This window comes from Ochlerotatus camptorhynchus, unplaced genomic scaffold, assembly GCF_037179485.1.
Source record: "Ochlerotatus camptorhynchus isolate MF236.1 unplaced genomic scaffold, CSIRO-AGI_Acam_v1.1 ptg000336l, whole genome shotgun sequence".
In the NCBI taxonomy this organism is placed as follows: Eukaryota; Metazoa; Arthropoda; class Insecta; order Diptera; family Culicidae; genus Ochlerotatus; species Ochlerotatus camptorhynchus.
Genome location: NW_027040824.1, coordinates 1,377,834 through 1,394,212, shown reverse-complemented (window position 1 = coordinate 1,394,212; position 16,379 = coordinate 1,377,834). Strand labels below are relative to the sequence as shown.

At 40.9% G+C, this 16,379-nt stretch overlaps 1 protein-coding gene across 1 annotated transcript in view; it reads left to right on the top strand.

Moving 5' to 3' along the window:
* The window catches only part of lz (lozenge), a 110,947-nt gene that overhangs the window by 38,803 nt on the left and 55,765 nt on the right, over positions 1 to 16,379 (top strand). Inside the window, exon 3 of the mRNA XM_065231000.1 lies at positions 10,614 to 10,727. Coding sequence (XP_065087072.1) covers positions 10,614 to 10,727 — 114 coding nt within the window. The remainder of the gene's footprint in view (positions 1 to 10,613; positions 10,728 to 16,379) is intronic.

Sequence of the window (16,379 nt, the reverse complement as noted above, 5' to 3'; positions counted from 1 at the left end):
TGATTATAGCAAACTTTTTAAGGTGTGAGTGTAAGAAGCCTCCACGGGGTGCTTTTTTATGTAGTTGTGATATCGCGGGATGAGCTCTTAAGGCACAATATGGTATACGTCAGAGAAGTACCTAGAGAATTTATCTCAATTACAGGTTTAATAACATATTTGTTTACCTGTTTATGTTTTGAGCCTTTGTTATGACATACACAATTCTATCCAGGTATACAACTAATAGAGGACAGAAAAAAGGCACATGAGTGGGTTTGTTGATTATTTGGGTATATTCGAGAGTACTTACTTATAAACTTGTTTCTTTTCCGCTGCGTCTAAATAGAAACGGGTAAGTCTGACAGCTACCATATTTGAGAATGAATTGTCTGTTTTTTAATATATATTCATGGAAAAACATCTCGTTGCTGGACATCACGACTAACATTTGAAAATGGCCCAAAATGTAGAAAATTATCATAATTATTTTTTTTAAATTGCATTAACTTGAGAACGGCTGGACTTAGGAAAAAAGTTTCTATATACAAAGTTTTTGAAAATTATGCGTAGAATCCAAATAAATTACTATTTTACTAAAAAATATGCAATTTCACCAACTTGTAAAAACCAACAAAAATTTCAAAAATTATAAATTTTTTTTTAAGAAAGTTACCAGCATACACTCTTTACCAAATATTAGGGCATTTTTTCAGTTTTCTTGAAAAAAAAATTTATGAAGATCGAAGGGGGGGTGTTTTGAGATAATCATCGTTTTACGTTTTTTAAATACTAATTTACTAAGTTTTTCTTTCAGTGTATTTTTTTCCGCAAAGATAATTTAACTACCTAAAACTTTTTCTCATACGCCATTTTGATCAGATCAATAATTTTCAAGCTATGATTTTTTGAAAAAAAAATAATCAATTTTTTTATACGCCCTTTTCAAAAGTTACTCTGGAGAAAAAAATCTAATTTAAATGAAAAATGCAACCATTAGTAGCAGCGAACACGTGAGAAATGTTTCGTTCAAATCGGAACCACTCATGACCAACCGGTTTGCGTTTTGGGCTGGAAATGCTCATGCTCTTTTACATCTGTACCATACAGTGTTACTTCTCATTGCTTGATTAAATATAGTAGAACCAATGATGAATGGTACTCATTGAATCCCATTTTTAAATTGAAAACAAAGCCTCTTAATATTTTCAGTATAGGCGTTTAGGAGGACACTTAATTTGCCATTTTACAGTTGCGGTTCCGTTCCGTAAGCAGAAGGCATCATGTTGCCATCGAAGCCAACGCTGGCTAGTTATTGTTGTAGGCGGTTCCTCTAAAACCGCTAAACGTTGGTTACGTGTTGCGCTACGGCAAAGGAATATATTTCATTGTTGTAAATAACGGCCATTAATTATTTTTGCCCATTCCTCCGAAAGCATATCTACAACATTGGCTCGGGACAAATGAAGAGTAATAGAGGTTCTCTCACCTCAACGGGTCCGATCGGCACGAAAGCAAAGGATCAAGCACCTTCAAGGCTCGAAATGGATTACCCAGATGGGTTCGAGAACAAAGCACGCGCGCTCAGGTTCAAAAGATCGGACGGGATGGAAAGTGTAGCAAAGTGTGAGCAGATTATGACGTCGTAAAAATGATTTAGCTGCGATTTAAAAATATTAAAGTAGCATTAACACTTCATTTTAATGTTTTGAAGAATCGCGTTGAGTAATTTATGAACGCTCACCTTGGTAATCGATTACGTCTGCGCTCAGACTCGATAAAATGCGCAGCTCTTTTCAGGAGCTTGATTTGGCAAACCGATCAGCGAAACAAAAAATGGTAAAGTTTCGTCATTAATTACCACCCCCTTTTTTTTCCTGAAACCGCTGCCGACGGCGCGCGCACACTCACTTTCAACTGCCGTGCGGAAGAACCCTCTGTGGCTAAACCTCAAACCCGAAAATTTATAATTTATAGGTGCAAATCAAAGTTTGCGGCGGGCAAATGTTTGGCCCAGTTTAACTACCACACCGCAGCGGCAGGTCGTCACCACTGTAAACTCCACTAACCTGGAAGTTGTCAGTTGTTGTTCCCTCGGTTATACATATGGAAAGAATCGCTGAAAATCAATTAGCTATGAAACCAAACCAAAGTGTTTGGTTTTTCTCAGTGTGGTTAATCTCTCGTCGGGCTGCCGTCGGTTAGTCTGCCATCTTCGAATGATGATGAGCTGAATCGCAGAATGTCGGTCAGTTAGGGCTTAAGGTTTGTTTCATGTTGTTTATTTATTTTTTTTGGGCACGCATCACCGGAACCACCACAGAAACCGAAAGTTGGTAAACGATACCTTAGGGGTTGTGGTATATTTTTATGAACCTCTCGTCTCTTAAACGTCATTTACGGATATGAAATGACAAATTTATTTGAGTCAAAGTGTTCTGTATAATGGACGCTCATGGCGTCCCTTGTTTTCATTAGATTTTTTTCTCAATGTGAAGTGTAAAATATCACTTTGAGTTCCACATTTTATTGAGCACTTTCTATACCTTAACGGCAGAGGAAGGCAGGGATAGGAAATAGAACAAACCACAGATGAGTAAACACATACATCTGTATGTTTGCACGGCAAAAATAAAGAGACGTGCAATGAGCTTGTGCTACTGACAAATATGCGCTCATCCAGAATGTGCTTATTGTCAAAATCATTACACTTGTTTAAGTTTGAGTGAAGTATAATATTATTCCGTGTTATATATGCTCGTTACATTATAAACAGTTCCAAAATCCTTGTGCTAAATTTGAGCTCTCTTTGTGCTATTTGTGTGCAATACTGCTCACATTGCACGACTTAGACATTTTTGCGCGCTCTCTGCCCAGTGCACAGTGGTTTAAAAGCGCTAAAACGTGCTTTTTATTAATTACATGAAAACAAATTATATTAGACATACAGTGTCGATGCGTGAGCTTTACAGCCTCCCGAGGTATGGTAGTCCGAAGTACCCTTTTTCCCCCGCAAGGATATTCACAAAACTACCTGAAGATCACCTGACCAACACACATAAAACCAAATCGATCACGTTCTAATCGACGGGAAATTCTTCTCCGACATTAACAACGTCCGCACGTACCGCAGTGCAAACATAGATTCGGATCATTACCTAGTTGCGGTATGTATGAGCTCAAAACTCTCGACGGTGCACTCGTCGAAGTCGAACGCCGCGACCCAACATTGAGCAACAACGGGACGCCGGAGTTGCCCAGGACTACACGCAGCAGCAGAAGACGGCTGGAGGGACATCCGTTCCACCATAGGTAGTACTGCTGCAGCGGCACTAGGTACTGCAATCCCGGACCGAAGAAATTACTGGTTTGACGGCGAATGCAAACTGTTAGTAGAGGAAAAGAATGCAGCACGGGCGAGAATGCTGCAACACCGCACGAGATTGAATGTGGAGCGATACAGATAGGCGCGGAACAGACAAAACTCGGTTTTCCGAAGGAAGAAGCGTCAGCAAGAAGACCGAGATTACGAGGCGATGGAAAATCTGTACCACGTAAACGACACACGGAAGCTCTACGAGATGCTAAATAGTTCGCGCAAAGGCTACGTGCCGCAAGCCGATATGTGCAAGGACTTGGACGGTAACCTTCTCTTGAACGATTGTGATGTGATTGAGAAGTGGATGCTGTACTATGACGAGCACCTCAACGGTGATGCAGCAGAAAACGAAGGTTGCATGGCAACAGACCTTGGAGCACGCGCAGAAGACGACAGGCTACCGGCGCCTGATCTTCAAGAAGTTGAGGAGGATATCGGTCGGCTGGTGTAGATCCACTATCAAGTTGTACCGGATTTATTAAAATACGGCACTGGCTAGAGCGCATTACTGGGTAACTGCTAAGATCTGAGAGCAGGAGATATTACCGGAGGAGTGGATGGAAGGTGTCGTATGCCTAATCTACAAAAAGGGCGACAAATTAGATTGCTGCAACTACCTCGCGATCACATTGCTGAGCGCCGCATTCAAGGTACTCTACCAAATTCTATGCCGCCCGCTGTCAAAATTTGCAAGAGAGTTCGTGGGGCAATACCAGGTGGGATTCATGGATGCCCGGGCTACCACGGACCAAATTTATGCAGAAATGCCCACACCCAATGCCCACACGGCGCCGGTGGTTTAGTGGTAAGCGTGATTACCTCTCACCCCAACAGGCCTGGGTTCAATCCCAGTCGGCGCCGCCAGGATGTTCTGAGGCATAACATCTCTGATCACGCTTTCCTTTGGAAGGGAAGTAAAGCCGTTGGTCCCCGGTTCATGAGTATATGAATCGATATGTAGGGTCCAGGTATGGGAGCTGCCTCCCTGGCGTCGGTAGCATTGATGCTCAGCACGGAAAACAAGATCGAAGGAAAACAAATCAAGGAAAAAAAAATCCGCATACGAAACAATCGATCGAGATCAGCTATGGCAGATTATGCACGAGTACAGATTTCCGGATAAGCTGACGCGATTGATCAAGGCGACGAAGGATCGAGTGATGTACGTTGTTCGAGTATCGGGGACATTCTCGAGTCCCTTTGAATCTCGAAGGGGGTTACGCAAGGTGATGGACTTTCGTGTCTGCTATTTAACATCGCGTTAGAAGGTGTGACCAGAAGAGCTGGGATCGACACGAGTGGCACGATCTTCAGGAAGTCCATCCAGCTTCTTGGCTTCACCGATGACATCGACATCACGGCACGGAAATTTGAGACGATGGCGGAAACGTACATCAGACTGAAGGCTGAAGCTAACAGGATTGGACTTGCCATCAACGCATCGAAGACGAAACACACGAAAGGAGGAGGTTCTAGGGAAGACAATGTGAGCCTCCCACCCCGAGTTCAGATTGACGGTGACGAAATCGAGGTAGTCGACGAATTCGTGTATTTGGGCTTACTGGTGACCGCCGAAAATGATACCAGTAGAGAAATTCGAAGACGCATTAGGGCAGGGATTCGTGCCAACTGTGGACTGCGGAGGACGCTCCGGTCGAATAAAATTCGCCACCGCATGAAGTTGGATATCTACAAGACGCTGATTAGACCGGTGCTCCTCTATGGCCATAAGACCTGGACTTGGTGTTTTCGAACGGAAGGTGTTGCGTACCATCTACGGTGTAGCGCAGATAGATGACGGAACGTGGAGGAGGCGAATGTACCACGAATTGCACCAGCTGCTGGGAGAACCATCCATCGTCCACATTGCAAAAATTGGGCGACTATGGCGGGATGGACACGTCGTAAGAATGCCGCACGACGATCCAGTGAAAATGGTTCTCGAAAGCGATCCAACAGGAAGAAGAAGAAGAGGCGCTTAGTGGGCAAGGTGGATGAACCACGTAGAAGGCGACCTGCGGACCCTTCGCAGACTACGAGGCTGGCGAAGTGTGGCCATGGATCGAGTAGAGTGGAGACGACTTCTTCGGACAGCAGAGGACAATAGGGCATTAGCCTGCATTAATGATAGGCCCGTTCTTTTGTACCTCATTTTTCATAATCCACTCAGCAAGATAGCAAAATGGGGTCTTGGGCACAGATAATATTTAATAAAGCATTTTTGTAGAAGATAATCATATTTTTTAATTAATTAACCCTCTTTCTTTTACAGTTTAAGAGATATGTAACGTTTTTGTATGGATGTCAATGTTTTCTCAATAGCTTTTTTGGTAGCGATTCCTCATCATCGACATATTTTTAAAGCTTTGTTGTATCATAAAGATTCGTCATTTTATCTCTGTAAGTACGAGATAATTTTAGATATCTTTTGTATTTTATGATTTATTAATGGTTTTGGTCCAACAATTACACTATTCCTTAGACCAACATCTGCAAGTCAGGTAAAATTGGGCAAACCAAACTAATTAAAGTGCTAGCTAACTAGCTAAAGTGCTGTTTAATCCATACAAAATCATTACTCTTTGTTAGTTTTCTCCACCGATATGGATATTGTGAAAATATAAGAGAATTTTATAGGAAACCGAAAAACGCATTGATTCTTCCAACTTGAACTTGATGAGAACCGCATTCTCCTCCGCTATCCGGTACGTTGCTTCCATATAATCGTGATTCGCATCCAGTGCCTTCACAAAATTGGCAATTCCGTTCATGGTGGGCTTCGGTCTTCCGACGGCGAGAACAAAAGGTACTAACCGAGACACGACACATAAATGCGACAAGGAGACGTACCCCCAACTGACCGTATCAAAGTGAAAGCTGTAAAACGGTACAAAGCAACGCCAATACTACCGCACTCTTTGCTTTCTCGAAAGGAAGTCCATTCAACGTTTGTTGACACAATTTGTTTCTGCTGTCACCTAATTGCTGGCCCATTGTGTTGGAAAGTTCTGAACGCGCTTAGCTATACAAAATGAGACACTTTAAAGACTCTAACTTATGTTACCCAAACACCTATTAAAACTTAGTTGGTAACGGCGCCGGTGGTGTAGTGGTAAGCGTGATTACCTCTCACCCCAGCAGGCCTGGGTTCAATCCCAGTCGGCGCCGCCGGGATGTTCTGAGGCATAACATCTCTGATCACGCCTTCCTTCGGAAACGAAGTAAAGCCGTTGGTCCCCGGTTCATGAGTTGATGGGTCGATAGGTAGGGTCCAGGTATGGAAGCTGCCTTCCTGGCACGTCGGTAGCATTGGTGCTCAGCACGGAAAACAAGATCGACGGAAAAAAACAAACCAGAGGAAAAAAAAAAAACTTAGTTGAAGATGCCAACTTTCAAATAACAGACTTAAAGTGGTCATTTTATACGATAGATGAAGATATCAAAGTTTGGAGTTGATAGTTCCGTTATAGTACGGCAGTATGAAAATTTTATATAGAGAGTAGAAGGCGAGCAAGGACAAGTTTGAGGAAGGTACAAATCGGTTTGATCATCTCTCTTGACCAAACTCCCCCGTTGGAGAGGGATGGTGAGGGGTATCACCCCTACCCCCGCCACCATTGGCAAAAATAGATGATCACCGACTCGCTCATGTACCGACGATGTGTTTGAAACAGTTCTATCGATTGTACCGCACTCAAGTTGTTATCTGAAGGAAGGCATCTGGTCGTTTGGAAATTGCAGCTATTGTTACCTCTAACACTTGTATGTGCTCCTGTCATCGTTGACTTGACAATCTCGAGGATACACGGGTAGGGGAGGTGCTGCTACTGTACCTTTCGACCAATGACAGTATGATTGATGGTTAGCTCCCATTTAGAGTTATGTACTTTAAGTATAAATACAAACATAAATATAGTTAAAGTACCTGTTATAAATTAAATTGAATATTCTTGGGGGCGTTTTGCGATGGATTTGGTAAAGGGAATCGAAGGGTACAGTCAATTTGGAGTATTCCGAAGATTTCTGCAAGATTTCTTTAATCATAAAATACGCTATGGCGCTTAAACTGTTCAAAAGGGAGACGAGCCAGCCAACGGTTGAAAGTCTCCTTAATAAAAATATTAAAAAAAAAAAAAAAAAAAAAAAAAAAAAAAAAAAAATACTGTTCAAAAGCTGAATATAAAGGCTCTAGCTCAAATGAAACATTATAGCTGACTAAATAGTGTTTATTGTATTTATTATTTATTTATTTATTAATTGTTGCCATACATCAACAGGCTGGCTGTAGCCCAAATGATGTTAATAATACTAATCATAATAATAATAATAGTAAAACTACATGTCAAATAATCACAGAAAGAAAAACAAAGCAACATGGTCAGAATATAAAAAACATAAATGGAAATACACTAATTTTCTCTGTCAGTCACTGCGGCCGGCGAAAACAAATGAGAATCTCCGACGAAGCGCATCACGTGTGAGGTGAAAGTCGAATACAGATGCGACTCTGTTGAACACAGATTCAAGATTTATCAGTTGGCAGCGACTCTCGTAGCTGGGCAGCCGAAGCGGATCTCTCCAGGGCAGTCTACGAAGCGCAAAACGAAGAAAGCGACGTTGAGCAGATTCGATTCTCTCGGCACCATTGTTGTAATTCGGATTCCAAACCGCAGAACAATACTCAAGCGTCGATCGTACGAGGGAGCAGTAAAGAGATTTTAAGCAGTAGACATCGGTGAAATTCTTAGCTATCCTGATGATGACTCCTAAAGTCCAAGATGACTTATCGATGACATAAGAAATGTGTTGCCTGAATGTTAGCTGTGAATTCAACACCACACCCAGGTCTTTCACCTGATTCACGCCTTCGAGTGTCGTTCCAAGCAGGATACAATCGGTTGCTTTTTTCGTGAGAACGTTATGGCAGAGCACTTTGCTGGGTTCACTACCATTCGATTTAAAGTACACCAACTGGCGAAGACATTAAGCTGATGTTGAATATTGTGACAGTCGGCGATCGAGCAAATTCGTAAAAATATGTTGAGGTCATCTGCATATGATAATCGAGGTCCTTCGATAACCAGATTCACGTCGTTGAAGTAGAGTAGAAAAATCAACGGTCCCAGATGGCTTCCCTGCGGTATACCTGATAGGGCAAAGAAGCTAGCTGATTTGCAATCTCCTATAGCAACCATAAGTTGGCGACCAGTAAGATACGAACGGAACCAACTCAAGAGCCTGTCGAGTTTAACAATCGCAATGTCATGATTCAACTTATCGAATGCCGTGGATAGATCGGTATATATAACGTCCGTCTGTACCCGTTCAGTCATACTATCGGTAATGTAGGATGTGAGGCATAGCAGATTGGTGGTTGTAGAGCGACCGCCAGTAAACCCGTGTTGATCAGCACTCAAATACTGCTTGCTGTGAGAGAGCAACGGTTCCATAATAACAAGCTGTAATGATGTAATGATGTAATTCTACGATAGTTATCCACGACTCGTTTGCTTCCCTATTTGTGGACAGGAAACATGTGTGTAAATTTCCAGGACGATGGAAATATACCACTGGAGAGGGACATACGGAATAGCCGGTGAAGTGGAGTTAACAAGCAAGCAATATGTTTCTTCAAAAACACGGACGGAACTCCATCGGGTCCAGGGTTGAAGGACGATTTGAGCTACGTTGCAGCGTTCTCGTCACTTAGTCTCTCATCAGTGAACACACTGGCAAAATTGACAAAAAAAAGGCGGCAAATATCCTGCGGAGTGGAAGCGACTTCACTGTTCAATTCCGTTGACGATGGGAGGCCAGATTCTCTGAGTTGCTCGTTCACGTAGTTCCAGAAGGATTTCGGGTGAAGTTTAAGGTTACGCTGAATACCTCGTTGAAATCGCAGAAAGCATCGACGACTGGCTCGCTGATACTCGTGATTAAGCCTCACGTAGTGATGTTTCAGAGGAAGCGTGCGATACTTCGTAAATCTTCTCAATGCTGCTCTCTTGGTCGACTTCAACCTACGCAGCTCAATCGTCTGCCAGGGAGGGTGAAAGTTTTTGCAGTGAATTCTTTTTGGGACGTGTCTGTCAATGACATATGCCAAGACATGAGAAAAAGTTTGCGCAGTGGCCTCAACGTCGTCATGATCGAGAATGTTCTCTCAGTCCATGTTTGACAACACATCTACAATGCTTCGATGGTCGGCCTTTCGAAAGTCATAAGAAACCGCAGCAGGAAGACTATCGAAATCACGAACGAGATTGTCCTCAACAGTGACAATCAGAGGAGGGTGGTGCGGAACAAGCTTAACTAGTGGACAAGATGCTGTGGAAATGAACGGAGCATTGTCCTGAGTGCTCACGAAGCAGAGGTCCAAACTACGGATGTTCTCGTTGACTACGTGGTTAATTTGAGAAAGCGTTGCTACGCTATAGTTATCGAGACGGCCGATAGCTCCTGCATGAAATACAGAACGTTCTGGATCTGGATAGAGGAAGCCGCTATGGGATGGTCTCCACGAAACGCCTGCTAGGTTAAAGTCCCCAAAAATGAATAGCTCATCAATTGGAGTCGCTCTTTTCATCACTGTGAAGACTGATTGACAGTGAGTTTCGATGAGTTCAAGATCACGAACTCGATCTGGAGGCATGTACAATGCGCACAAAAATAATGTGCGATCGCCCAGTTTAATGGCTGTCCGAACCTGTTCCACACTGTTCCACGATTCATTTTCGATTGCACTCGCCTCCAATCCGGAACGGACAGCCACAAGAACGCCACCACCAGTAGATTTTCGGCTGTTGTTTGGATTCCGATCGCAACGAAAAACCTCATAATTGGATCCGAACACCTGGCTGGAAAGCGTTCGCGAATCGAGCCACGTCTCGCATAGGACAATCACATCATAGCAACGATCCGATACAGCAAGCCGGTAGTCGTCAACATCAGAATTCATTCCGCCGGCGTTTTGGAAGAAAATCACGATGTCCTACTTGCGGCTTACAATCGAACGTCTGTTCTCTCTGGAAATCACGGAAGCATCAGGCAGCGAATGAACATTAACAATACCATGCGGATACTCGCCATAGTGACTTCAAGAATTTATTATGATCACATGCCACCTTATTTCGAAAAAATCCCTTCAGAATTGGCAAAACCAATCCTTCTGCGTCTTCCATTCCATTTCTAATTAACATCACCAATGCTACGACATAAGAATCTAATCCATTGTATTTTCTTTTCATATTAACAGGGAAAAGCTTTACTCTATCAATCGCAATCTCCACCACCCCACCACAGGTGACAACCTACACCAAAGCGATCAAGGTGACCGTCGATGGACCAAGGGAGCCACGTTCCAAAACCAGTGAGTAGTATAACCCCTCCTCATTTGCATTGCAGTTTTTTTTTTCAATCCTGAAAAGTTTATTTCCAGCCTTTGAATAACCTATCCTTATGCATTATGTTACCTCTGCATTATTTCTTTCGAATACGATGTCAGTCGGCTTCTTTAAGATATATCCCCAGTAGCATGCCTTTGAGAGCATTTTAACGTCATTCGTCAGACAAAGCAGGGGAAAACTATAAAATTATGACCGCTTCTGTTTGATGGGTGTGGATAAGGATTTTATGCCTGGCCTGCCCTTGGAAATTGTTGCACCAGCAGACCGGTCATCATTCAGCCGCTACACGCGAGCTCTGAGCTCTGATAGTTTGTTCTTGCACTACTCACAGCAGAATGTAACGATGGTAGTCCAAACATATGGTCGGAGCAAACATTGAAAGCACTTCTACAAGGTGTTGCAAAGTAATGGAAAACGAACCTTAAACTTTCTTCACAGTTTCATAGAAGAAAGTACCATTTAATTTGATCGACCGTCAACGATATCTAATCCCAAACAGTATTTCCAAAGAGATGTTAGGTTAATGACCCAAGTATACGCTAAATTCATTGCATACATACATCACATAATATTCTTTCCAACGGCAACATATGGTGTAACATTGCGGTCAGGATGAACTTTACTCTAATTTGAAACCAGCCAGAGCAAAAGAAAGAAACGCTTGACATGCTAAAGAAAAGCATCTTCAAGCTTTCCGCATCTACGTACGTAGTATATTTTTTCTGTAATCGAAAATAAATTTGACGTTGCGGTTTTCTTTCTTGCAACACCCGGGTCAAAGTCGTATGCTCCTTGCGTATAGGCTGCCAAAATTTAACCAAAACATTTCCTATGAATGAAGAACATCGTTATGAGCAAAGCCAGCTAATTTCAGGACCCGTAATTACGCTGTTGTTTAAACAGCTGCATCACCACCGGGGGCTAAAACATGGAAAACAATGTTGGTCCCATTTTTATTTTATGTCAGCAGCGTGAAAAGTCAAGAAAATACCAGCATGGCAGCAACAACATGTATCTTAATTAATCTCCGGTGGAAAGTGTCAAATCCCGACATTCAATTAACTTAAAGCCATTAGGATTGAGATAAAGGATCTTGGTGGAAAAAAGAGGCCGCCCGCTAATCGGAGTGGCCCTTATCGGGCTAAAGTCAAAGTAGCAGCGCCCCGGGGCTTGTCATATGCACATATCGTAGAGGGACTAATTATGGAAATCTGTCGCTATTTCTCTTTCGTTGGTGCGAAATAGGCACTGACTTGTTCTGAAGGGGAGTGCAGTGGGAATCTCGGTGTATGTTGAAGAAAAAAAATGCAAGATACGAGAGGAGAGTAGGTACCCAATATGTGAGAGAGTTTCGTTCTTTCCTGAGCGCTTTTCGGTTGTGATATGGTTGAAGAACCTAATCCAGTTTTTGCCGGTTACTTTTATGTTTTATCTTGTGCAAAAACAACTCTCGGGACGTGTGATAGCGGTAAGATGAGACAGCGTTCTTAGGCTGGGAAACGTGACTGGCTGATCATGAACAAATATAGCGAAAGCGAAATTTTGCATATCGGTTGTTCGGCTGTGATAGTATGTTTTATATATTTCAATCATTTGACAATTTGTCTTGGAATTGTTTTAATTTTATTTAAAAAATAATTAATTATAATTTTTTGCTAAATAAGAGCAGTTAACGATATATTAAAATTGAAACATGTATAAGCGTGGCCTACGTTGAGTTCTTTTTGTTGAGTTCTTTTTGTGGATTTGTACAGTACTGAATATTTATTATATTACTTCATTTTTGGAGCAAGTATGATAAATTTAATTACACGCAATAATCTAATTAATAATCATTCTGTCTGTCTGTCTGACCCTTATAGACTCGGAAACTACTGAACCGATCGGCGTGAAAATTTGTATGCAGGGGTTTTTGGGGCAGGGAAAGGTTCTTATGATAGTTCGAGACCCCTCAAATGAAACATAAATTTCTACATAACTCGAGAACTAATCAAGCAAATGGAGACAAATTTGCCATGTGGAGGTCATAGAGGGTAGCCCCTTAGATAAGAGGGGAGAGGGCTACGTAGAATATAGCATGCTTTTTATTAATTGGCGCATAAACTCAAGCTAATATTGAATCCCGAGCAAGGCCGGGCACACTCAGCTAGTTTGCTATAAAAAGGATTGTCGGAATTGTGCAATCAATAGATTTAAGTACATGTAAGTTACGTGAAGAGGTTGTAAGTTATGTTTTTGGCACATAAGGCCTGTCAATTCCGCTTTCAGAGAGTCACAATCTTGGAGTGAGTGCCTTTAAATCATACAATTTCAGATTGTGATTCTGACAATGAAAATGATAGGTCTTATTTAATTTAATTTGTTTTAAATACTTTATTAAGGTTATTTTAGGCTTGATCATCGCTTAACAGGTTTTATGAGTTATGAGTACAACATATAATTTGGTCGTTATAAATTTTATTTTCGATGTTGGTCGCAAAGAAACGATCATGGGGGTCAGAAAGTATAATAATTCTATGCTTTATATTTATTTATTTAATTATAAAAATATTTATTTATATTTAACCATACTCATCACAGCGGACAACCGTCATAAAATGTTAACACTGGTAAGCGATCGTACGATCGCATTCCAACTGTTATCAAAATCAAAACAACTCCCTAGTAAAACATCTTCGAGACCTCAATTTCATCGACGACCGAACAGCCCGATCCATGAAGACCTACTCGGCGGTATGCCCAACAATCTACCGGTAGTTCCAAACATGACCGCACCATCATTAAAGGTCGGTCAACGTCTACTAATCTTTTAGAATTCGTAAACTTTTTCATTGAAGCCATGGATAGAGGTAATACCGTTGAAACCTTATACACTGACTTAAGTAAGGCCTTTGACAGAGTAGAAATTCTCTTACTTCTTTTTAAATTAAAACGTTTAGGTATTACAAGTACACTTTTAAAATGGATTGGATCATACTTGACAGAGAGAATACAGATGGTCCGCTTTAAAGGAAAAATGTCCTCGCCAGTCAATATTACCTCGGGAGTTCCACAGGGATCTCATTTAGGTCCTTTATTACTTATTTTATTTGTGGATGACGTGAAGTTTGTGTTAAATCGCTTAAATGTGCTCATATATGCTGACGGTATGAAACTGTACATGGAAATCTTGAACAATTCTGATTTGCTACATTTTCAAAATGAAATTGATGTTTTCTACAATTCGTGCGTTAAAAGTCTGCTGGATATTAATGTTAAAAATTGCAACAGAAAACACACTACTCTAGATTTTACATGTACTCTAGGAAACCAGCTGGTTGTAAAGTGCGATAAAATTAGGGACTTAGGAGTAATTCTTGACTCGAAGTGGACATGTAGATCATATGAATACCACAATTCACAAAGCAAATAATATGCTGGGATTCATTAAAAGATTTAGTTATCATTTTAAAGATCCATATACCATCAAAACACTTTAAATAGCTTACGTGAGATCAATTCTCGAATATTGCAGTGTGGTTTGGGCTCCATACCATGAAACTTATATAAATCGTTTAGAATCAGTTCAGAAACAGTTTTTTTATTTTCTCTTAGGAAACTCTTTTCACCTTCCTTTTTATGAGTCCCGTTGCATGTTGATAAACATTGAAACATTTTAAAAACGAATAGAAATTTCCATGATTTCCTTTGTTAATAATATTATCTCACAACGCGTTAGTTCAGAAAAAATATTAGCAAGCTGAAATTTTTACGTACAATCACATATGTTAAGACCTCGAAATGTATTTCAACTGTCACCTCACAGAACGAATTATAGTAAAAATGGACCAATCAATACACTGATGAAAGAGTATAATAATTATTGTGAGCGTATAGATCTAAAGATGTCTGAAGATACAGTAAGGAGAACACTACTACTAGGCTTTCATCTCGTTGAGTTTAAAACAATATTTCTTAGATATTTATATATAAAGTCTAAATTTATTGACAATTTCAAATAAAACGTATGTTTTAAAAAAGCATGTAAGGCAACAGCACTATTGTAAAACGGTCTACACTGATTGATGACAAATAAATAAACAAACAACCTTGCGAAACACGTCGGCAGGATCCTACAAAAATCCAAGTCCGTACAACATCAAGGATTCGTTTTCGTTTTACGATTTCATCAATGGAGTGCAATTACCGGCGAACCACGTACTAGTGTCACTGGATGTCACATCACTTTTCACATCAATCCCGAAAAGCCTAGTCATAGCCAGTGTTGGGAAAATATCAAAATATCATTTATCACCAAAGAACAAGATCACGCTTGATTTTCTTAGACAAAAACAACTGCGGTTGATGTTGCAAGCTGTGATATCGCAGCTCGGAATATCTAGCTAACAAAATTCACCAGCTGCAAATCTCACCAAACTGTGGTGAGATTAAGTTTAATGATGTTGCGTGAGTGTCGTGATATTGAGAACGTAAGAGAGCGGAAAAATATCAATTTGCTACTGATCATGCCATCACTGGTCATAACTAATATTCGTTTGAGATGGGATGACTTCAAACTCCACACGGACATCAACCAAAGTCTATTCGTGGAACTAGTGGAGATCTGCATCGACGTCAGCTACTTCGTTTATGAGGGCCAGCTCTTCAAACAGAAGTTCGGTACAGCTATGGAGAACCTTGAAGATGGAGATCCTTCTAGAAACATAACAATCATCAACAAGCCTGTTATTGGTGCTGTGGTTCTATACATTTTCATTTGTCAATCTACCCTATTTTTATCTTTCTTAATATGCTGTAAAACTGATCCTATCAACAACAGACTTTTTAGTCATCATTAGCAGCAGCATATTAGGACCGGTAGAACCAAGGTTAGGTGATTTTTTAAAATTCTTCCATAGTTATTCCCAAACAAATTTTAAACTATTCCCTAATAACATTTGTATGGCTATTATGCTTAACGACGTGTTCAGGGTATGATCCAAACCATATGTGGAATTGTTCTATGGTGTGGCCCACTTGTAATTGGAACAAACATTTTTGATTATTACTGCGACCATAGTGGTCGGATTTGGAAGCTTTTGATGTCTATGTGTTCCCAATAACAATAACAACATCAAAAGAATCTTTTCGCAGCACAGTTCAAACTTTCTTCAGAGAAATTCAACATGGAAGAAGAAAGAAGCAACATAATTGTGCGCAGTCATTTGGACCTAAGCTTGCAAAAGCGTTAGGTTTTCCTAGAAATAAGGCTGTCCACGAGACAGTTGCGATCAGCTGACTTTTTTGTTTACCAAGAACTTTTGACAGATCACAGTAGAACTGGCAGTTTATTATCATATGAATTTCTGCTTTGTTTACATTCAGCACCATTAACACCAGATCACTCACACACTCTTGATTTCTAGCTGTCAGTTCCACTGAGAAACGTCCCTTGGATCACCTTATACCGTGTGGCGTATACAGAAAAAGTACAGAGAAACCATTTCGACGGATCGCTAGCCACAAAGCAAGCGTCGGGCGAGTACTGTCAACCGTCAACTGCGGAATAATGTCATCAAGACCATTAAGTCTAAACCAAACATCTCGGACCGCGATTTGGCCAAAAAGTTCGGTAT